The 22,835-nt window shown below is 41.0% G+C and overlaps 1 protein-coding gene across 1 annotated transcript in view; it reads left to right on the top strand.

Moving 5' to 3' along the window:
• The window catches only part of ANO2 (anoctamin 2), a 196,412-nt gene that overhangs the window by 72,026 nt on the left and 101,551 nt on the right, over positions 1-22,835 (top strand). Inside the window, exons 11-12 of the mRNA XM_069863875.1 lie at positions 13,040-13,174; positions 18,977-19,137. Coding sequence (XP_069719976.1) covers positions 13,040-13,174; positions 18,977-19,137 — 296 coding nt within the window. The remainder of the gene's footprint in view (positions 1-13,039; positions 13,175-18,976; positions 19,138-22,835) is intronic.

Below are 22,835 nucleotides of genomic sequence, written 5' to 3'. Positions count from 1 at the left end.
ACACTGTTACAACGAGGAGCTTTTCTCTACCTGACAGTTTGATTTGTTATTTAACAGAAATGTCTTTTCAGTGGGAAACAAGTATGTTTCAGACTTACCCCTTGATTCTTTTCTTTTATTGACCCCTTTCTTCGCTGTATGCCATTGGACTGATCCTAATTTTACAGGGTTGCCTTTTGCTTTGAGGGAGGAGGGAGCTTGCTTTCTTTTTGATATTAGAGACCAATGTGTTTTGAATGTTGCACTTTTCTCTTTAGTCAGGTGAATTACAGCAGTGTTCTTCTGAGATGACACTGATTCATGGGACCCTCAAGAGGGTTTCCTCCCTGCCAGGTGGGTAATGACAGTAAAAAAACCTGTTCGTCTTGATAAATAACTAAATGACAGTTCCCATACAGAAATTTAAGAACACTATTCAATTCTTCCCTCACTGTCTTTAGCAGGAATATTTTCAACATTCACAGAGATGTTGAAGCTATATGCTAGGAATTCTTTACTAGGAAATATGAAAACAGCTTTAAGCCTGGGAAAGTGCAGTAATCTGACAAACACAGCATTAAGTATAAAAATGCATGTGAGCTCTACCAGCAACTTTGGCAGTAGTTAGCCTAGCTCCTTTCTAAACCTCTGCTGAGACAATGCCTGAGACAATAACCTGAGCATATCTTCTCCATATAACCCTTTCGCACTTTGAGTCCAACATCTTTTTATAGTTCCAAGGAACTACATGAGGAACACTCAAAATACAGTTAATCATCATTAAAGCTTTAGGTACAGTGCAAAGTGCTGTGCCAGCATCCACTCAGCCTTTATGTTGTGCTCTGTGCCAGTGCAGCACAAAGCCTCCTGGAGGGAGCCAGAAGCAGGTGGGACTCTGGGCCAGAGTCCTAGCTGTTGGGAATGGAACACTTTCTCCATCATTATAATTCTTTTCCCTTTCCAGAGTCTGTGTGATCTCATTACCCCTCATGACCCTATTTATTTATGAATGGATTTTTGTATCATGTTTTACATCCATTAAATGGCCTGCATATTAGGTGTTTAATGCTAGGACAGCACTTTTCATCTGCAGTTGTAGAGAATTTCCCATCGAGCCCTGGAACTTCTCATCGTACAGATTACACAAATGCTCCAGCCTGTGTTTATTGCAAAACAGAGGGGTCTTGCTCACGGTGCATAAATCACTGAAGAATTTGCGTTGAATTGTTCTGTTAGATGCAAGCCTGTAACTGGTGTGAGATGATTTACTTACAGCTTTGCATTTTGTAGACTTTGCCAGTCCTGTAGGAAGTGGCTCTCTCTCTGTCTGTTTGGGCAAGATCTTGGTTTTATTTATTGTTTCTTATAAGACACATGGAATTTTAAACCAGTAGGTTTGTATTGCAGTGGTGAGGAAAACCAGGTCGCTGCTTTCTGACTAACATAATTTCTAGGCTTCAGGTCACTGTCTGAGCACTAAGATCTTCATTACCATCCAGATTCCTCACTCCTTCAGTGGAATTTTCAAAAGCTAGATTCAGCAAATGATGTGTCTGCATCAGGACTTAAGCAAAGCCGAGGCTCTGGAGAATGAAGTTGCTCTGCAGCTTCCTTGGTGCCTTTCCCTCAGATTGTGTAGTTTTGTAGTCAGCTAGAGACCAGGGTTTTTTTTAGTCTGTGTAGAAAGGAAAGACATATCAGGCTAAGTTCTGTAGTGCCTTGATGATGTCTAACCTTCACACGCAGAAACTTATATATTTTAATGGACTTGAGTGACAGGTCCCAATCCATCAGGTAACTTTGAAGGTGATATCAGTGTATTTTGATAGGAAAGAGAAGCTTGGTCTTTTAAATTGGAGCAACTAAAGCTAGAGGTGGGAGGTCACAGTTGGAAACGAAAGAGAAAGTCTAGCATGTTTTTTATATACATGCATACAGACATTTGCAGGCATCTAGAGGTGCGTGTGGCTGGGAACAGCAGGGAGGAGAAAAACAGTTGCTATACTCAGATTGTGATAGTTCTGCTTATCTTTCTTGCAAAACTGCTGCTGACATCTTAATCTCTGTAGAAAGCTTTGGCAATAACATGCTGGAGGAACGACTCCTTGAGCACTGACCGAGGATTAAGACAAACACTTGTTATCTGGTTTAAAACTATAAAACAATATTAAGATACTTTGTATGAGGATCCTATCTCTCTCTGTATGTAAGTTATTTTAGGACAAAGCATGGCTTTGATTCAGTAACTTGCTTCTAACAGTTGGCAAAACCAAGATGTCAAGTGAAGAGATGAAGAACTGGGCAGTACGTAACAATTATCCCCAGAGAACACCCACATAAAGAAGGTATCCAGCATGGGAAATGCCTGAATTCCACAGCCAGTACAGAAAACAGAAAAATTAATATTTCAATGAAGTATTGAGCAGGTGATTACTACTGTTGTGTATTACTGCTTTGGTGGAACAGTTGCATTTGAAGTGCTCAAAGATCACAAAATCACAGAATGGTTAAGGTTCGTGGGGACCTCTAGAGGTCATCTAGTCCAAACTCCTGCTCAAAAAAGGCCACTTGCAGCCAGTTTCCTAGGACTGTGACTAGATGATTTTTGAGTATTTCTAAGGAGAGAGACTCCACAACTGCCCTGGGCAACCTATTCCAGTGCTCAGTCACCCCCACAGTAAAAGAGTTTCCTGCTGTCCAGAGGGAACCTTCTGTGATTTAGTTTGGGCCCATGGCCCCTTCTGTCACTGAAAAAAGAACCTGACTCAGTCCTCTTTGTACCCTCCCTTAGGGTATTTACATACTTTTGTAAGATCCCCCTTGAGCCTTCTTTTCTCCAGGCAAAACAGTCTCAGCTCTCCCAGCTTTTCCTAACTTGAGTCCCTTAATCACCCTTGTTACCCCAGAAGAATCTCTTCAGTATGTCCTTGTCTCTCTTGTATGGAGGTGCCTAGCACTGTGGCCTCACAAATACTGAATTGTGCAAACTATCTCATGAAAACTGAAGATTAGGAAAGTGATAAAAATACCAGTGACCTCACATCTGCTAAAGATCAAAAAAAAAAAATTACCAAACCTCTCATTTGCAAGTAAAGAAAACTCAGAAAAAAAATTAGAATCAATATTAAAAATACAGGAAGAAAAAGATTAGGTAACTTCCCTGTCAATATATATATATATAAAAAGACTGATTTGCTGTATAATATTAAATAGGTTCCTCCTTATTTGTAAGAACAGGTAGAGTTTATTATGAGAGAAATTGTCATATGTATAACTGAGTGAATTATTTGTTTCTTATACAGAGCACCTCTTGATGGGCTGAGGTGTTTATGAAGTGAAACTGTATTCCCTTCCTCATAGGGAACCTCTATTGACTTACATTAGTATTGACTCAGACTCAGATATCCAGGCTACTTGCTCTGGATTTTTAATTCACCAGGTTTGGAGGGTTACTCATGTTTTTTAATGCTAAAGTATGCTGGAGAATAAAGTAAAGAAAGATAAAGAGGGATGCTGAGTGTGGGTATGTTGTCTTACACAAGATTTCTCAGAAGTCACGGGACAAAAGTTGCATTACTACTTGTGCTGAAAATGTCTCTCTTTGGTAAGGTGTGCTGTGGCAACTGTGGTATCATGCATGCAGAAATTTTGTAGGCAAAGAACACAACAGACAAATCCAAACATGAACAGAATGATGCAATCAGGCACTTAATACTTTCAAATGCTAAAAACCTGCTATTACTGCACCTAAAGGGTTATGTATGTGTAATTATTATTTTTATGTTCCTGCAAATCACATTCAGTTTACATCTAGCTCTCTGATAAAAGGTCTCTAACTGTAGGTATCTGGACACTTTACAAAGGCCATGCATAAATAAAAAAATGCTTTCTAGAAGCACTGGAGCTTTGTATTCTCGCATAATAGAGAATGCAGTTACAGTGCTTCTCACTAACTGGCTTCATGATGCTTTCTTATGCAGTTGGTAGGTAGTCAGCCTTAATTTCTGTCTCAGTTACATGATGAATTATTCTTACTCTATTGTTTTTGGAATTGCACTCAGTAAACAAAGGCCTTATTCAGTTTATTATCCATAACCACAAACTACACTCTTTCAGTTGTTTTCTGAGAATTCCTCAGAATGGAAGCAATAAGAGTGAGTGGCTTGTCTTTGTTTTATTTCTTTACTGGATACAGTTTGCTATTTAAACTGCAGGTAATACAATAATTCTGTAGGCTTTATTCTAGACATTTTCCCCAGGTTTTTGAATACATTAAAATTTGAGAACATGAATATTGTCTTCCTCCACACGTTACCTTCCCCCTAAGCAGTACCCTGTTAGTGTGTTGAATAGTACTTAAAAGCCAAGACATCGGGAAATTCATAGTTCTACACATAAGTGAATTTCAAAATTTCTGTTCTCTGAGGAACCGTAATATTTTGACAGCTTTTTTGTCCTACATTGGATCACAACTAATATCACAGTGCGTGGGAAGAAAATATATCTGTTGCTAGTATAATCTGTATTTTAGGCACGTTTGGCTACAGGTACTGTTGGAAGAGGCAGAAAATAGTTGTTAAGTAAAGACTTCAAACAAGAACTCCAGCTAAAAGGCCTTGATTACCAAGGGTATTGAAGGATATACCCAATACCAAGGGTATTGAAGGAGCTGGCGGATGTGCTGGCCAAACCCCTTTCCATCATCTTCCAACAGTCCTGGAAGACTGGGGAAGTCCCACTGGACGGGAGGCTGGCTGATGTTGTGCCCATCTACAAGAAGGGTCGCAGGGAGGACCCAGGAAACTACAGGCCTGTCAGTCTGACCTCAGTGCCAGGGAAAGTCATGGAGCAAGTGATCTTGAGTGCTATCATGAAGCACATGCAAGAGAACCGGGTGATCAGGCCCAGTCAACATGGCTTCACAAAAGGCAGGTCTTGCCAGACTAACCTGATCGCCTTCTATGACAAAGTGACTCGGCTGCTGGATGAGGGAAAGGCTGTGGATGTGGTCTTCCTGGACTTCAGCAAAGCCTTTGACACAGTTTCTCACAGCGTTCTGCTTGAGAAACTGTCAGCCTCTGGCCTGGACAGGCGCACACTCTCCTGGGTGGAAAACTGGTTGGATGGCCGGGCACAGAGAGTGGTGGTAAATGGTGTTAAATCCAGCTGGAGGCCAGTGACAAGTGGTGTTCCCCAGGGCTCAGTGCTGGGTCCAGCCCTGTTCAATGTCTTCATCAATGATCTGCATGAAGGCATCGAGTGCACGCTTAGCAAGTTTGCGGACGAGACTAAGCTGGGTGGAAGTGTCGATCTGCTGGAGTTTAGGGAGGCTCTGCAAAGGGATCTGAACAGGCTGGACCACTGGGCAGAGTCAAGTGGCATGAGGTTTAACAAGGCCAAATGCTGGGTCCTGCACTTGGGGCACAACAACCCTATGCAGTGCTACAGACTAGGAGAAGTCTGCCTAGAAAGCTGCCTGGAGGAGAGGGACCTGGGGGTGTTGGTTGACAACCGACTGAATATGAGCCAGCAGTGTGCCCAGGTGGCCAAGAAGGCCAATGGCATCTTGGCTTGGATCAGAAGCAGCATGACCAGCAGGTCCAGGGAGGTTATTCTCCCTCTGTACTTGGCACTGGTGAGACCGCTCCTCGAATACTGTGTTCAATTCTGGGCCCCTCACCACAAGAAGGAGGTTGAGGCTCTGGAGCGAGTCCAGAGAAGAGCAACAAAGCTGGTGAAGGGGCTGGAGAACAAGTGTTATTAGGAGCGGCTGAGAGAGCTGGGGTTGTTTAGCCTTGAGTAGAGGAGGCTGAGGGGAGACCCCATTGCTCTCTATAACTACCCGAAAGGAGGTTGTGGAGAGGAGGGTGCTGGCCTCTTCTCCCAAATGACGGGGGACAGGACAAGAGGGAATGGCCTTAAGCTCTGCCAGAGGAGATTTAGGCTGGACATTGGGAAAAAATTCTTCACTGAAAGGGTCAATGGGCACTGGAACGGTCTGCCCAGGGAGGTGGTTGAGTCACCTTCCCTGGAGGTGTTTAAGGCATGGGTGGATGAGGTGCTGAGGGATATGGTTTAGTGTTTGATAGGAATGGTTGGACTCGATGATCTGGTGGGTCTCTTCCAACCTGGTTATTCTATGATTCTATGATTAAATAGCTCTTGTGAGATCTTGCTTTGTTCTGCTTTCAGACAAAAAAGGTCAGATTCATAGTTTCTCTGTTGGTTTTTGCTGAATATTCTCATTCAGAAGCACTGCAGGTGCCTCAGTGCATTACTTGTTAGAGAAAATACACAGGATATGAAGTTTTTCATACAAATCAAAAGCCAGGCTGTGGCTCTGAATTTGGTTCCTGGTCTTACTGATCTGGTACCAAGTATTCATTCACTTTGAGGGACATTTGCCGTTGTGGACAAAAACATGAATGTTAGAGCTAGCTTTTAGCATTTAGGATTGGATTTAGGTTTCTTGCCCTGGCTTATTAACTATTTTCACAGAAACTTTCTCCTGGACAGTTTTGATGTTTTTCTCCAGTTTAGGGCAAGCCGTGTGCTCTTATCTTGGGTAGAGGCTCCCTTCTTTGTTTTCTGTGTGCAGAATCAGTTGGCCTTACATATGGAATTTTTCTTTCCTGCCTCAGACTCAGCTGCATTCTAACTTAGCTGAGGTTCTGTAGTTTCTTTATCCTTTAAAATTTTAATCAAAAAACTTTTTCAGTCTCTTTGCAAGTTGTTCCAAGGGGGGTTGTCTTCTGCCAGGAGTCTTTCTTGGCTTCTATATTGCTCCATTTGGTACACTTTCTGCATATATGGATTTAACACTGCTATGTTTCTTCTTGGGACTGTCTGGATGGAGTAAGTGTGCATATGCTGTCAGGCACAATCGTGGTAGAAATCTCTAGGATCTTTGGATGTGCAGCAGCCTCAGTGCTGCTGCTGAGCGCTAATTCCACCCAGGTGTTCCAGATGGTTCTAATATGCTTGAATCCTACCCTGAGAAAATTTTCAAGTGAAGAAAAAACAGTATCTCCAGAAAAGTTTGGATGTAGACAATACTAACTTGGGTCAATTGATAGCATATACAGAAATGCTATGTCCTGTTCCCGATCCTGTTACAGTGACTGGGGTTCTCTGTTCTTGAGCAGTCTTTATGAAATGAGCCTACAGTTCTGAGATGGAAACTTCAATTTGGTGGGAACGATTATCTCAGAAACAAGTAAAAATCTTCTGTTCTGAACTTCATATGAGCTAAAAATTCTATGTTTTTAAGGGTAATCATTGGATTAATGGTAGATTTTCTTCTGGTGACAGCCCTTCCTGAAGGAACGAATTATGTTCCTGACTTTCTGCCACAGGTTGCCATTTTCTCTGCTTGTCTATCACAGCTGTTCATAGGCCTACATTGTGAACTGGCTTGCTGTGGGTCAGAAAGGGAATGTGCTTCTGGGCTTGAAGCTGGGGAGGGAAAGAAAATTCCTAAAATATCTCTGGTAGCAGAAATGTCCTGTACTTGGAGAAGATTGTTTGTCCTTTCTCCTAACAGTAGAAACACCAGAATTCCACAATCTGTGTGAATACATTTATTTTGAAGGCATTAAGTCATATATGTAGCTTGTTTGACAGTTTGCACTGTGGAAAGCCTACCCAATAAGTAGCTGTAAACCAGTTTAGGTTTGCATAGAAACTGTCAAATAAAAACTCTTCCAACACCATAGGGAGGTGGAATGAATTGTGGTAAACGTGAAATAACAGCTGGCCTAGAATGTGGTACGGAAATTAAAAAACTGAAGAGTTTTGAACAGATTTCCCAGTTAGGTGACTCAGTGTCCACAGTGTATTTTCCTCTCTTTTTCAACTTTGTTCCTGAATGACTCCAGAGCTCTTTCCAGTATTTGTCATGCATCACATGCTTTGTTCACATTCCAGGTAGCCCACACTTGTTTTAACAGAGTCAAAAACCAAAAGGGTGGGTTTTTATCATCTCTTTCTCTCCCCTTCCCTAAATCTTAGTCTATTTATAAACTTCACAATTCGGCACAGAACCACTGTGACCAACATGCAAGGATGGAGTTTAATTATCTGTTGTTCTTTTTGAAGTTGGTTTGGCAACCAGGCAGAGAGAAGTGCATTGCAGATGTCTGGTTCAAGTGTTATACAGGTGAAGCAGAGGGAACCGAGTGAAGATTTTCACTGTCCTTCTCAATATTTCTTGTTCTACCTCTGCCGTCAGAAGGAATATGCTTTCTACAGGCCGTGGTTGTTACAGTTTTTTAATGCTGTTTCTGATCATTTGCTTGAAGTGCAACTTTTATTCAGCTTCTGAAGGAGTTATGGATGATTTGGTCAAATCTTTCCTTAAAGACATGATTCTTACTCAAGAGAACTTTGTGCTTGGTAGGTGATTTTTACAAGCATTCAAAAAGTTTTCCAAACTGAAAGGCACAAAATTTTGCCTGATACTGTAACAACACACAGAACAAAATACTTGGCTTCTGATAGAAGCAGTACACATTTATTATCAAAGCCACTTGCCCTATATTTTGGATGAGAACCGCTGTCCTCATTGTGTATATGTGTATTTAAAGGGACATTTCACTTCATTATGATGCGGTTAATATGGAAATAAAGCTTGTGCAAAGAAAGGGTACGCTTTTTTTTTGTGACACTCTTCAGCAGGCCATCCATAAGCATACTTTGGAAAGGATTAGTCCTTAGCTTTGTCTCGTTGTATGTGAGCGAGATATGTATTAGCTAGGGAAGCAGGGCAATACTCTTGTCTCAATTCTCCACTTCTTCCATGCCAGCATAAATCACAAGTGATTCCTTGAGTATAATAAAGTAAGACTGGTTTTACCCTAATGTAAAGGACAGAAGACACCAAGTTCTTGTTGTAAATATAAAAAAACTTGTAAAAACTTCCTTTTCTTGATGTCTATTTTACTCTGCCCTTGAGGAAGAATTTTTTTTTCCCTCTTCATTCTCTCCAATAATTTTTTTTTCCTTTTAGTGTGAAAAACAGAGGGGCTAGTATGCCCTCATTTGAGGACGCTTATCATCCTTCTTCCAAAGTAAAATACCATCACAATTTGCTAACATGAAAATACCGACTTGAGTAGAGTTGGAAGGCTTTCAAACCTTGTAAAACTACACTGGTGTGCCTTTCTGAGGAGATTTTTAGAGGGGTGTTAGAAAGAAACCCACCTCATGATTTTCATAAATTCTGAGCTAAAAGTCACTGAATGCAGCAGTGCCTGAGCAGATATTGTCATAGGTGGTCACAGGTGTCTGCAGAGGCTTCACTCCTCTTCAGAGCAATGAAAGGACAGATCTTGGGATAAGTCAAAAAAGTAAGGAACATGTCCACATCGTGTGTTTTCCTAGATTGATAAACTCAGATTCAAATTTATTGTCATGATTCCAAGCACTGTCTTTTCTTCTGCTTAGATTATTTCACTTTCTGGCACATTGGTGGACAAAGCTTGAGCACAGCAGTCTTAATTACTTTTCTTTTTCAAAACAATTCAACCATAGAACATTGTACAACTTTTTTCTTGGCAACTGCTTTTTTTTTGATACTGCCAAGATACTGTTGAGCTCTTCTCACTTTTTCTTGGCATGAATGCAAATAGCAACCCTTTGCTTTATAGGTTACAGTGTAGGACAGGATTTGGCTAGCTTCAGGAAGACCCCCAGCAGGGACCAGTTGATAAAGGAGGATGTGCTGGACGTGCTGGAACTTGTCGCCGCAGGCCTTGGGAAGAGCGAGATAAGGCTTTTGTTTAGAAGGAACAAAAGAGTCTGGCTATGTGAGGATGAGCACAGGTGTCTGTGGTTGCGAGACAGTCACCTTGATAAGAGGAACTATTGTTGTTGCTGAAGGAAGTAAATGTTTGAAAAAAGCTTCTTTGTATTAACCAATCTGTGATTGCCTAGTTTGGTGTGGGGACCAATCGGTTTGAGACACGCTTCTTGTAGCTAGTATAAATATGTCTTAAAAACACAATAAAATTGACACTTTTTGCTTGTATCAAGTATTGTCCCGTCTCTCAATCGCGGCATTACAGATCACATTTATCTCTGGAAGGCTTAAAAATTCTAGAGGAAGCATCATGAGCTGTAAGCATCAACTTCCCTGACCCTTATCAGGTGATCTTTATTCTAATGCTTCTGGGATTTGAATGTTTTCTCTCATAATTTGTGTCACTTTGTCAAAACAATTGACAGTTCAGAACAGCTCAGGTTGTAGACTATTTTTGTGTCTGCTGTGACCTATTTGGAGTGCTCTACGAGTTATGCATGTTGCCCAACTCTGCAAATAAAGGAGTAAGAAGACAGATAATCAGAATAAACTCCATTTGCTCCTTCTTGTTCCATGTTGTTAAGATGTGTTTGGTGATGTTGGTTTTACTTTCAAATATAAGGTGTGTCACCTCTAACATGCAACATAAATATTTGTGTTTATAATTTCATAAATGAAACTATATCATATAATATTTTATTTCCTTACATTCTGTGCAAATGTGATAATCTGCGGTCCCGAGGTTGTTAAAAAGTATGCTGTGGTGTTAATGTAGAGTTACTAGGCTGATACATGTTGTTTAGAGACTGGTAAATGGAAACAATAATCCCATTTTGACTTGTGCACATAAAAGAGAATTATACAGCTCATGAAATTATTGCTGTTTGAGTCACTCTGTCATGATTCCATTTGTGTTGTTTGATACTTTACTCAGTCTATTGCTTTGACAGCCATGCAAATGTCACGTGTAGGGGCTATACTCCTTTCGCAGAAGATTTCTGAAATTTCCCTCGATTTTGTGCTGATTGTCCAAGTTTTGGCATGCCTTTAAATTGAAGATAATTCTGTTCATGTATCACCTTAAAGCACTTTTGTTCTGTTTTCTCTCTTGTGATTGCATGCACCCTTCCTAAAGTATGAATGAGCTTGATTACTTGTAAGAAAAGAGAGGCACTCATGTAAGGCAACACTGAAATAGGCATGGCCACACTGACTGTTTTCCTATGTGAGAACCTAGGAGTGTGAAGTTAGCTTCAGTTGTGATGGTGTGAGAACAACAGCAGGAACTGTAGTAATAATAAACCCCAACACTACTGCTCCCCTTAGTCCTTGCATCTGAGCTGGAAACAAATGTGGAAGCTTGTCTTGGTGTTCCATGGCTCTCTGTCTTGGTTATACTCCTGCCCCTGTCTCTTCTGTGGCAGAAGAAACCTGGCTCTGACACCTAGGTTCTGGAGTAGAAAATTTCAGTTTTGCTTATGCTGCTGAAAGGACTTGAACACAACTCAAAAGACATGGAGGTTTGTCATTACATTTTGTCAAAATAAAATTATATCCGCTAAAAGAAATCCTAATCCTCCAAAAATCTCATTTAACCATTTTCATTTGGAATAATTTAAATGTAGGGTGCTAATTTTGGATAAAATATTCTTAGTGTGAGTGAGTTCGGAATCAATCTCAAAATGCTCAGTTTTTATGAAGGGCAAGTCTTCTTGTATTAGACATGTTATCTTGAAATTGTTTTTGTTCTCTTTTGCCACCACAGTGTTAATGTATGTCCAACCGATTCAAATGCAATGTCATGCCCTGAGTGTTCTCTGTACAGCTTCTTTCTGTTCAGTGTTCCTCCATCTTATTATCTGGCTTGTGAAATGTTTGTAACAGTGTTGCTTTCCATCTAAATTTAGCCTCATTTTAGTGATGGTAAGTTCTTGAGATTTCTGAAGATCTTGTTGTTTTGCAATATTTGTAAATACTCCTAACAGTTCTTTGGAATGATCATCTACGTTTACTTTACTTCTTGCAGTGTGATTCATGAAGGTGTTGAACTGAGTACTAGCACATATTTATCAAGAACTGCATGAGCTCTTTCTCAGAGCAGAAACTATTTTTTTTCAAACCAGCTTTCCAGAAAGAGTTAATTTGTCAAAAATATTTATTCCTCCTGAAACGCCGGTGCTAAGTGTGCAGTAAAACTTCCTTCTTTAACAGCAATTCAAGATTACTAGTCTTTTAAGATACCAAAGGGTATTGTTAGTAGTATTATTATAATTTCCGTGACTCTTAACAACTGAATTCAGGAAGACTATTTTGAGAACCCTCTATTCCTTTCTTGTGCAACCTCATCAGGGCTATTGTGTCCAGTTCTGGAATCCTCAATGTAAGGAGGATATGGAGCTGCTGGAACAGGTCCAGAGGAGGGCTACAAAGATGATCAGAGGGCTGGAGAACCTCCCATACCAGGACAGGCTGAGAGAGTAGAGTTGTTCAGCCTGGAGAAGAGAAGGCTCCAAGGAGGCCTTAGAGCGACCTTCCAGTACCTGTAGGGACTACAAGAAAGCTGGGGAGGGACTGTTTAAAAAGGCTTGAAGTGATAGGACTAGGGAGAATGGCTATAAACTGGAGAGGGGCAGACTTAGACTAGATGTAAGGAGGAATTTCTTCACCATGAGAGTGGTGAGACACTGGCCCAGGTTTCCCAGGGAAGTTGTGGATGCGCCATCCTTGGAAGTGTTCAAGGCCAGGTTGGATGGTGCCTTGGGCAGCCTGAGCTAGTGGAAGGCGTCCCTGCCCATGGCAGTGGGGTTGGAACTGGATGTTTTTTAAAGTCCCTTCCAACCCAAGCTATTCTATGATTCTATAACTAATGAGGCAAAGAATGATGGTCTGTCTAGATAACCTTCTGAGGGGCTGAATGCTTTCCAAAGTTTTCTGCTAAATATTTGGTTGAAATTTTGCAACTCTTGGTGGAAGTAATGGATATTTCACTGACTTCATTTAAGAGATGCAAAACCCAAGTTCCTCCCTGAGCATATATTAAGTATGTATTATAATGATACAGCATTGTCTTTAACTTCTTGTAACAGACAACCCTCAATTCCCCATATCACCCCCTTCATTTGGTGATTCCGGCTTCAGGATACTCAAGATTTTCATTCATGTCTCTGTTTAAACATTCAAAGATTGCTAAGTAACTGAAAACATGTTTAAAAATTACACCCTTGACACATGCTTCTCTCTTTCCCTTCTTCTTTCTTTCAGAAAGTATTTTGGAGAAAAGATAGCACTTTATTTTGCATGGCTGGGTTTATATACAGAATTCCTCATTCCATCCTCAGTAGTTGGGATTATTGTATTTCTTTATGGATGTATAACCATTGAGAGTGACATTCCTAGGTAAGTTTCTCTGATCACTAATATGTTACTTGAAAATTATAAGACTGTCTTTTTTATTTGTAATCCATAGTGAGAATAATTACTTCTAACATATCTGAAAGGCAGTGATGCATCATTAACAAACCTCTGAGCATTAGGAATACCACATGTATTGATAAGATAAGACATTTGAATGACACATTTGTTTGGTTGTTTAGTATTGCAGTTCCCAAAACAGGAATATTCAGTGAGTCTACTAAGTTCTTCATTATGACATTTATTTGCTTTCTATGAATGCACATATCTCCATGCTCACTCAGAAAGGCATCATGCAGAACTCACTTAAGTTAACGCAAATTCACTGTCCAGTATTCTTGGATTACTTTGCTCTTCGTAGAAAAACCATGCGTAAGTAAGATGAAAAATCATTCAATATGAACAACAGTAGATTTAGCATTTTTGGTATCAACAGTTTTCTTGACGTTTACAAAAAAATGTTGAGCTTTGTGCTTTGTGTCCTGAGGTGTTATACCAAACAAAAACTGCCAGATTGTCAGAGTGGTGTAAATGTTTGCTTCTTAGTGAAAAAGGGACACTTCCTCTGTGTTATCTGTGTCTGACTTCTCGTAGAGAGAGAATCATAGAATCATAGAATCATAGAAAAACCAGGTTGGAAGAGACCCACCGGATCATCGAGTCCAGCCATTCCTATCAAACACTAAACCATGCCCCTAAGCACCTCGTCCACCCGTGCCTTAAACACCTTCAGGGAAGGTGACTCAACCACCTCCCTGGGCAGCCTGTTCCAGTGCCCAATGACCCTTTCTGTGAAGAATTTTTTCCTAATGTCCAGCCTAAATCTCCCCTGGCAGAGCTTGATGTCATTCCCTCTTGTCCTGTCCCCCGTCACTTGGGAGAAGAGGCCAGCACCCTCCTCTCTACAACCTCCTTTCAGGTAGTTATAGAGAGCATAGAGGAGGATATATAGAGAGGAGATACATATATATATATATAGAGAGAGAGAGAGAGGATACTGCATTAGTAGTACTACTGGTCACACTCACTGTGACAGTTCCTGTATTCTGTCAAATGAATTGGCAACTTCTGAAGTGGATCACTGAAGCAGGACATTATTACAGAACAGAACAGAACAACCAGGTTGGAAGAGACCCACCGGATCATCGAGTCCAACCGTTCCCATCAAACACTAAACCATATCCCTCAGCACCTCATCCACCCATGCCTTAAAGACCTCCAGGGAAGGTGACACAACCACCTCCCTGGGCAGACCGTTCCAGTGCCCAATGACCCTTTCTGTAAAGAATTTTTTCCTAACGTCTAGCCTAAACCTCCCCTGGCGGAGCTTGATGCCATTCCCTCTTGTCCTGTCCCCTGTCACTTGGGAGAAGAGGCCAGCACCCTCCTCTCTACAACGTCCTTTTAGGTAGTTGTAGAGAGCAATGAGGTCTCCCCTCAGCCTCCTCTTCTCCAGGCTAAACAACCCCAGCTCTCTCAGCCGCTCCTCATAAGGCCTGTTCTCCAGCCCTTTCACCAGCTTTGTTGCTCTTCTCTGGACTCGCTCCAGAGCCTCAACATCCTTCTTATGGTGAGGGGCCCAGAACTGAACACAGTGTTCGAGGAGAGGTCTCACCAGTGCTGAGTACAGAGGGAGGATAACCTCCCTGGACCTGTTGGTCACGCCGTTTCTGATCCAAGCCAAGATGCCATTGGCCTTCTTGGCCACCTGGGCACACTGCTGGCTCATGTTCAGTCAGTTGCCAACCAACACCCCCAGGTCCCTTTCCTCCAGGCAGCTTTCTAGACAGCTTTCTCCTAGTCTGTAGCACTGCATAGGGTTGTTGTGCCCCAAGTGCAGGACCTCCATTTGGCCTTGTTAAACCTCATGCCATTGGACTCTGCCCAGTGGTCCAGCCTGTTCAGATCCCTTTGCAGAGCCTCCCTAAACTCCAGCAGATCGACACTTCCACCCAGCTTAGTCTCGTCCGCAAACTTGCTAAGCGTGCACTCGATGCCTTCATGCAGATCATTGATGAAGACATTGAACAGGGCTGGACCCAGCACTGAGCCCTGGGGAACACCACTTGTCACTGGCCTCCAGCTGGATTTAACACCATTTACCACCACTCTCTGTGCCCGGCCATCCAACCAGTTTTCCACCCAGGAGAGTGTGCGCCTGTCCAGGCCAGAGGCTGACAGTTTCTCAAGCAGAACGCTGTGAGAAACTGTGTCAAAGGCTTTGCTGAAGTCCAGGAAGACCACATCCACAGCCTTTCCCTCATCCAGCAGCCGAGTCACTTTGTCATAGAAGGCGATCAGGTTAGTCTGGCAAGACCTGCCTTTTGTGAAGCCATGTTGACTGGGCCTGATCACCCGGTTCTCTTGCATGTGCTTCATGATAGCACTCAAGATCACTTGCTCCATGACTTTCCCTGGCACTGAGGTCAGACTGACAGGCCTGTAGTTTCCTGGGTCCTCCCTGCGACCCTTCTTGTAGATGGGCACAACATCAGCCAGCCTCCAGTCCAGTGGGACTTCCCCAGTCTTCCAGGACTGTTGGAAGATGATGGAAAGGGGTTTGGCCAGCACATCCGCCAGCTCCTTCAGTACCCTAGGGTGAATCCCGTCCGGACCCATAGACTTGTAGCTGTCCAGTCGGTCTAGCAAGGCTCAGACCACCTCCTCTCGGATCATGGGAGCCTCATTATGCTCCTCTAGCTCCTGGGTTAGTACACAGACGGAACGACCCTCCTTACGACTAAAGACTGAGGCAAAGAAGGCATTAAGTACCTCAGCCTTTTCCTCATCCCCTGTTACTGTTGTTCCTTCTGTGTCCAATAGGGACTGTATGGTCTCCCTAGTCCGCCTTTTATTATTTATATATTTGTAGAAAGATTATTTGTTATCTTTCACTGACTTGGCCAATCCAATTTCTAGCTGAGCCTTAGCCCTTCTGATTTTTCCCTACACAATCTCACTTCCCTCCTGTAGTCCACCGAAGAGGCCTGTCCCTTCTTCCAGAGGCCATAAACATTTCTCTTCTTCTTGATATCCCTCAAGATCTCTCTATTCAACCAAGCTGGCTTTCTCCCCTGCCGGCTTTTTTTCCGGAACACGGGGATGGCTTTCTCCTGAGCTGCTAGGACCACCCTTTTGAAGAGCTCCTAGCCCTCCTGGGCTCCCGTGCCCTTGAGTACTGTCTCCCATGAGACTTCACCAACCAGCCTGCTGAAGAGATCAAAGTCTGCCCTCTGGAAATTTAATGCTACCGTCTTGCTAACCACCCTCTTCACTTCACCTAGAACAGAAAATTTTATCATCTCATGGTTGCTTAGTCCTAGGCGTCCACCTACCGCCACATCCCCTACAAGGCCTTCTCTGTTCACCAACAGCAGGCCCAGGAGGGCACCCTCCCTTGTTGGTTCATTCACCAGCTGTGTGAGGAAGTTGTCTCCCACGCACTCCAGGAACCTCCTAGACTGCTTCCTTTCTGCTGTGTTGTACACCCAGCAGATATCAGGCAGATTGAAGTCTCCCACCAGAACGAGAGGCATCGATCTAGAGATTGACCGCAGCTGTTTTTAGAAGAGCTCATCAGCTGCTTCTCCTTGGTTGGGTGGTCTGTAACAGACTCCCATCACAAAATCTACCTTCTGGTGGGCTCCTCTGATTTTGACCCACAGGCACTCAACCTCCTGATCGCCACAATCCATCTCAATGGAGTCCAAGTCCTCCCTTACAAAGAGGGCTACCCCGCCTCCTCTCCTACCCTTCCTGTCCCGCCTGAAAAGCTTATACCCCACCATAGCCGTACTCCAGTTATATGAGTCGTCCCACCACGTTTCCGTGATGGCAACGACATCATAGGCCCCTTGCCCTACGACAGCTTCCAGCTCTTCCTTCTTATTTCCCATGCTGCGTGCATTGGTGTAAATGCACTTCAGCTACTCGTAGGTAAATAATGGATTACAATGCACTTGAATCAGGGTTTGTTTTCTTAGCTTGATCTGAATGAAACTTGATGGCTTGTGCTTGTCTGTGGGAAAGCTTGTGTTAACATTTAAACTTAAGTGAGATTTATGGCTTAAATGTATCTGCAGCACCCTCTGCTGCCTTTTGAAATCGAAGAGAGTATTACTTTAATGAAATGACAGGTGGAAACAACTGTATGCCTTTGAAATTATATAAAATTAAACATATTGATACTATAGTTTGAATAGCTATTCTTTTACATATGAATTCATAGAAAAACACTCTGTCATGAAAGTCAATACAGGAACAGTCACACTCACAACATGCTAGCTATCAATGAATCAAGGTTGCAAATATCTATCTCCTTAGCTCACAATCCTGTCAGAGACACTTGAGCTTTGTGCTACTCAGTTCATCTAAGTTAAGACTCTGCAGGTATAAAGGTCTTTCATGTACAAACTTCATGACAAACCCTGAAAGAATACTCCACAATATTAATCAGAGTTTGGCTTGTTAAAGAGGCTTTGATAAAGATTTTACAAGGATTTTAAGATACTGGGTAAATACATAGCAAAAACCCAAAGAATATAAGTAACTTTAAAGTAAAGTTTTTAAAATCTGCAAGAAAATCTCCTATCTCATGTTTTCCAGAGGACAGCTGAAAAAAGTGCTGTAAACTGAGGGAAAGGGAATGCAGCCTAATCTCTAAATATATGATGCAGAAGTTGAGGGTAGTTTTTATAAGATTTACTGCTGGGGGAGGAGGAGGCTTTTTTTTCTGTTGTGCTTTTTTTTCGTTTTTTTTTTTCTTTTTGAAATCTAGGCTAGCATTCTGTACTAGAAAAAAACAATGAACTATAGAGACCAGGAATACCACATTCATATTCAGCAGGCAAACTTAAGAACCCTGAAATGTAAAGGTATCTGATTTCCTGAAACCAACACGCACACAAAATCTGAACGCCCTTAAAACACATCAGCACGGGTGTCTAAAATAACAGCTCACACTTGAAAAACCTGATGACATATAGTGGTATAGATCAGAACTGGTCTTAAAACTGTATTTTAGGAAAACATCCTTTGCTTTTATAAATACCTCACAAAATAAAATGCAGGATAGAGGTGAATCTCAAAGTAGGTGTTGTGCAATAGAACATCCTCACTAAGAACAAGATCCTTGGCTAGCGCAAGTCTTCTAAATTCTGTGCATGTATGTCAGTTTAGGCTAAAGCCTAGTATTACTTGCAAATGGTGTTGCAGATATATTCAGCGTGTGACACAGAACAACCAACACTCCTGGGTGCTGATTCTGGCTTTTATGCAAGCTTACATGGCCAGTCCTGATAGACAATGTAGCATGGTATTTGACAGATTTTTGTGCTACCACATTAAAAATGTGTGTTTTGTCAAAGGCACAAATTTCCTTTAAGCCTTTTCAGAATTCTTTTTCATCAATTTAAATCTGATCTGTATCAAATCATGTAACCGAGTGCAGAAATGGAAAATTCCGCTTTGACTGTGTTTTAATTGTTTTCTTTTGGTGTGGTTAACCTCAACCTTCAGTGATGCAGTCTTCACTAATTCACTAATGCCATATAGTGATTAAATTGGTTGTTGTTATGAATTGTTTTTCGGTTGGTAAGGTGCCTGTAAGTATTTCAATGTTCCAGCACATGGCACTGGGCCTTGAAGAGCTTCGGTTCGCTGCAAGTGCAAGCCGCTTATATTGCAAATAGCTTGTAATAGTTTTGATGTGCTGCTTGATATCACTACTGTACCTACCCCTTTTCTGAGCTGTAATACTCTAAGAATTTGGGCACTTGTCATTCATAGCAAAGAAATGTGTGACCAACGCAATGCCTTCACCATGTGCCCTCTGTGTGACAAGTTCTGTGATTACTGGAACCTCAGCTCTGCTTGTGCTACAGCTCGAGCTAGCCACTTGTTTGACAACCCTGCTACAGTCTTCTTCTCCATCTTTATGGCTCTCTGGGGTAAGTATTACTTTGCATGTTAACAATGTCATTTGATCTTTGGACTCCTGATAGAAATGAAATCCGCAGTGCACAGTAGTAGAACATACAGTAATAGCCTTTCATATAATAAAGATTATGCTGTTAAATTGCATGTGATAGCTATGGCTTTATGAAGCTGGCAAACCTCAGAGGGCCAGTAAGAAGCTGTCTATGCTGAGGCTGGAGAACGTAGTCTAATAGGACTTTCTGCTGTCAGCAGCAAGCTTTGGAATAAATGCAGGGAGCTGGGTATTTAAGGGAAGAAAAACATGTCCTTTCTTCCTCTGCTGCCTTGTTTAGTAGCACTATGAAGATTTCTCATTTGTCTCATTTTCCATTGACATGGCAAGTCCCTTACCTTCTGCATTTGGGGAAGGAATAGATTTGCATGTTGGCATGGTGCAGGCCGCTGAAGGGGTTTAATTTAAGCATACACTGTATTTTCACATGGAACAACTTAGTCACATAATTTTATCAAAATTGTATGGGATTCCAAGAACAATGTGATTATTATTGTTTTAATTATAATATATTCTAAAGTATTCCATATACACAAGCTTGTTTTTCTTCAAAGGCAAATATATGCTGTCTCACTGAGAATATCAAAGCACTTCATAAACGCTAATGAATGCATTGTAGTATTATTCTTATTGTTTCTGGCCTCACCTCTGCCCTGAAAAGTGAGAGTGCTGTGTTTGCTTGTATTATTGCTGCTGTTATGCCCTCCTTCACTCTAGAACTTGTTTATTGTGAAAGTTAAAGGTGTTATTGTTACCATAAAATTATTTTTTGTTTCCTTATTCACTGTTCACAAAATGAAATTTTGATTCCTAACCTAAAATTGAGCAAACACATTATTATACTATAGCCATCCCACAGCAATGAGTGTTTTATATTTTGCAATCTTATTAAAACTTTACAGCTGGTTTTAGAAATGACTGATTGGTAGCTTGGTGTTGGGTATGGGTAGCATAGGGATTTTTTTTTGCAGGCAGAGGAGATCATGAAAATAAGAAGTTTTTTTACCAGTTCATGGAAACCCTTCAACAGAGGTAGGAGAATCTGTAAGCACTGTGACTGAGAGAAGCTGCAAGAGATGGTGAATGTAAAGACTCTCACAATTACTTGTTTTTCTACTTCAGTTTGCTGCCAGTTACAGAGTAGACTGGCAGATAAGGTATCACAGTTTACCTGCTATCATGAAGCATGCAATACACTACCTTGTCTAAGTTTCAGAGTAGCAATTTCAACAGCATGTGTATGAATGGCAATTCACTCGCTCTTCCACAGTATTTTCCTGACAAATGAATCTGTACTGTAAACTTGCATCAGTGCAAATGATCATTTCTATGCAACCTCATCCAAACCAGTTTTATTTTAATGTCAGCAATATAATGTGCAAAGTAAGATATATCCTTACACTAAGACTGATATATGTTTACACTAAGATAAATTGGTGGAGTCCATAAAGTAGCAGAAAGGAACAGAGTTCCGTATGCATTGCTTTTACAAAAAGGTATGTAAGAATAACATAATACTTTCTGAACTGTAGACCCACTCCAAAAAAATGTTTCCCACGGATTGGAAAAGGCTGTTTTAGGACCATGATAACTAAGCTTGTCAGTGCAAGAAAATGCAGCTCTCCTATGTAAAGAACGGCAAAGTGAAATAAAGTATCCTTTACTAACCTTGCCCAGCTTGCCTATTAAGTATTAGATTACACCACATTTTGCTGCCTTAATACTAGGAGACTGTACCGGTTTTATCTAGACCTTATTCTGCTGAATGACAGATCTCTTTTGCACAATTCATCAGCTTACCTCAGAGTGTCTTGAGTAGATGATGCCTGAATGCTTTTCGTAAGATATAGTATAGTGGTGTGGAAACTGTCATGTCTAATGACTTAGAATTATATACTTGAAAGAGCAAAGTATGGTAATTTGAGCTGACTTTATTTCATGATAGTACTGGACAAATAAAGTCTTTCATCTTGTTTGCCTTCTAGCATTCTGTAAAAGGCAAGTGAGTTAGTATGATTAATATCTTGAAATGAATCGTGCTTTTACTACCTGATCTTGATGCCTCATAAACTATCTTTGCGATCTTAGCAACACTGTTTGCAAATGAGCATCTTCATGAAATACTGAGTAATGCCTGGATAATTGTAATTAATGTCCCTTGCATTCTGGGATGCTGAATTTCAGCTGTCGGATGTGTTTATTAGAAGGATAGTTGAATATGCTGGGGTTGTTTTTCTGCTATTGTAAGTCAGTGTCAACTTGCGCATTTCAGAACAGCTACTGTGTCTATCCAAGTAAGATCTTACAGAACTAAATGTGGAACTGACTTTTTGAATAACAAAAAAATTGGATGATTAACGCCACCTTATGATATAGCCAACTGTTCTTGCATTTAGGATATCTAAAAATCCTTGAGTTTTCAAAACATACTAAACATACCTTTTATATATCCTCTCCCCTGTAAGGAAGGGAGTAGAGATAGCAACTTATTTGCTTAATTGCCTGGATTTACTTTCAGTGTAGTGCCAGTCTGGTGTTTAAGTGATATTTAGTTCTTATATTATGGCAGGATACCTGTGCAGAAAATATGTGCAGCTAACTGGTGAAATAGATTCTGTCTTGTAAGAATCAGATTATTTTAATAGTAGTCTAACTTTTCCCAGTGTTAACTTACAGCTCACACCAAGCATAGATGCAGTCAAAGGAAGCTGAATCTATTTCTCCACTGTTGTGTGCCTTTTGGAGCTATATACAAGATGTTCAAAGTGATGTAAATACTGCTATGAACTAACAATGTTTTTACAAGTTCTTTTCACCAACTGAAAAGGTGAAATGAAGTGTAATGAAATGGAAAGCAATGCCCAGAGTAGTATTGGTATAGCTTTTATTGCTACAGCGGACAAATTTAGTTGACATGTACTGGTTCAGCACTGATACAATTATCTCAAAATATGTGCCCACAAGTCAAAAGTAAGAAATGCTGTTTCTAATAAATCTCTAAGTCTATAAATCATGAGTAGCTAGGCAAAGGGCTATTTAGAGGAATCATCAATTAGAGAAGAAACTTAGGAGACTGTAAATATGAGACAACAGTACAACATCTGTTCCTTCATATTAATGAAAAAGGAAAAGCGGGAGACTGAACTACTAACTAGTCCTTTAGGGTAGAATCACCATGTCTGTGCAGGACAGAAACAGTCAACCATACCACTATAATATAGTTCAAAAGAACATTATTTTCCACCCTCTAAGACTGAGTGTCTTAGTTTACGCATAGGTATCAACAATTGATTTCAGTCGCAAGGTACACATACCTTCTTGACATGTTTTTGAGTGATTAGAAACACTGAAACCAAAATCTGTTTGGCCATTTAGAGAGCTACAGATTAATATATAGTCTTAGATTTTGTTGAATTATATGCTTTGTGCTCATAGGTTATAGAATGACGCACGACAAATGAAGAGAGAGAATGTTCTTTGGGTGTCTATCAGCAGATAAGGGTTCAGTTCTAGTCTCTGACAAGAACTTATCAGTGTCTTTGGGCAATCTGTATTGTATCTTCCTGTATTTTCTCTGTTAAGAGATAGAAATTATTGTTTCCATGGTTTGCTTGTGTTTTTTTATTTAAAATTGGGTCTGAAGCTGGTTTTTAGTGT

The sequence above is a fragment of the Phaenicophaeus curvirostris genome, chromosome 1, assembly GCF_032191515.1.
Source record: "Phaenicophaeus curvirostris isolate KB17595 chromosome 1, BPBGC_Pcur_1.0, whole genome shotgun sequence".
Classification (NCBI taxonomy): domain Eukaryota; kingdom Metazoa; phylum Chordata; class Aves; order Cuculiformes; family Cuculidae; genus Phaenicophaeus; species Phaenicophaeus curvirostris.
The sequence above is the reverse complement of the archived record's forward strand: the minus strand, read 5'-3'. Positions and strand labels throughout refer to the sequence as shown.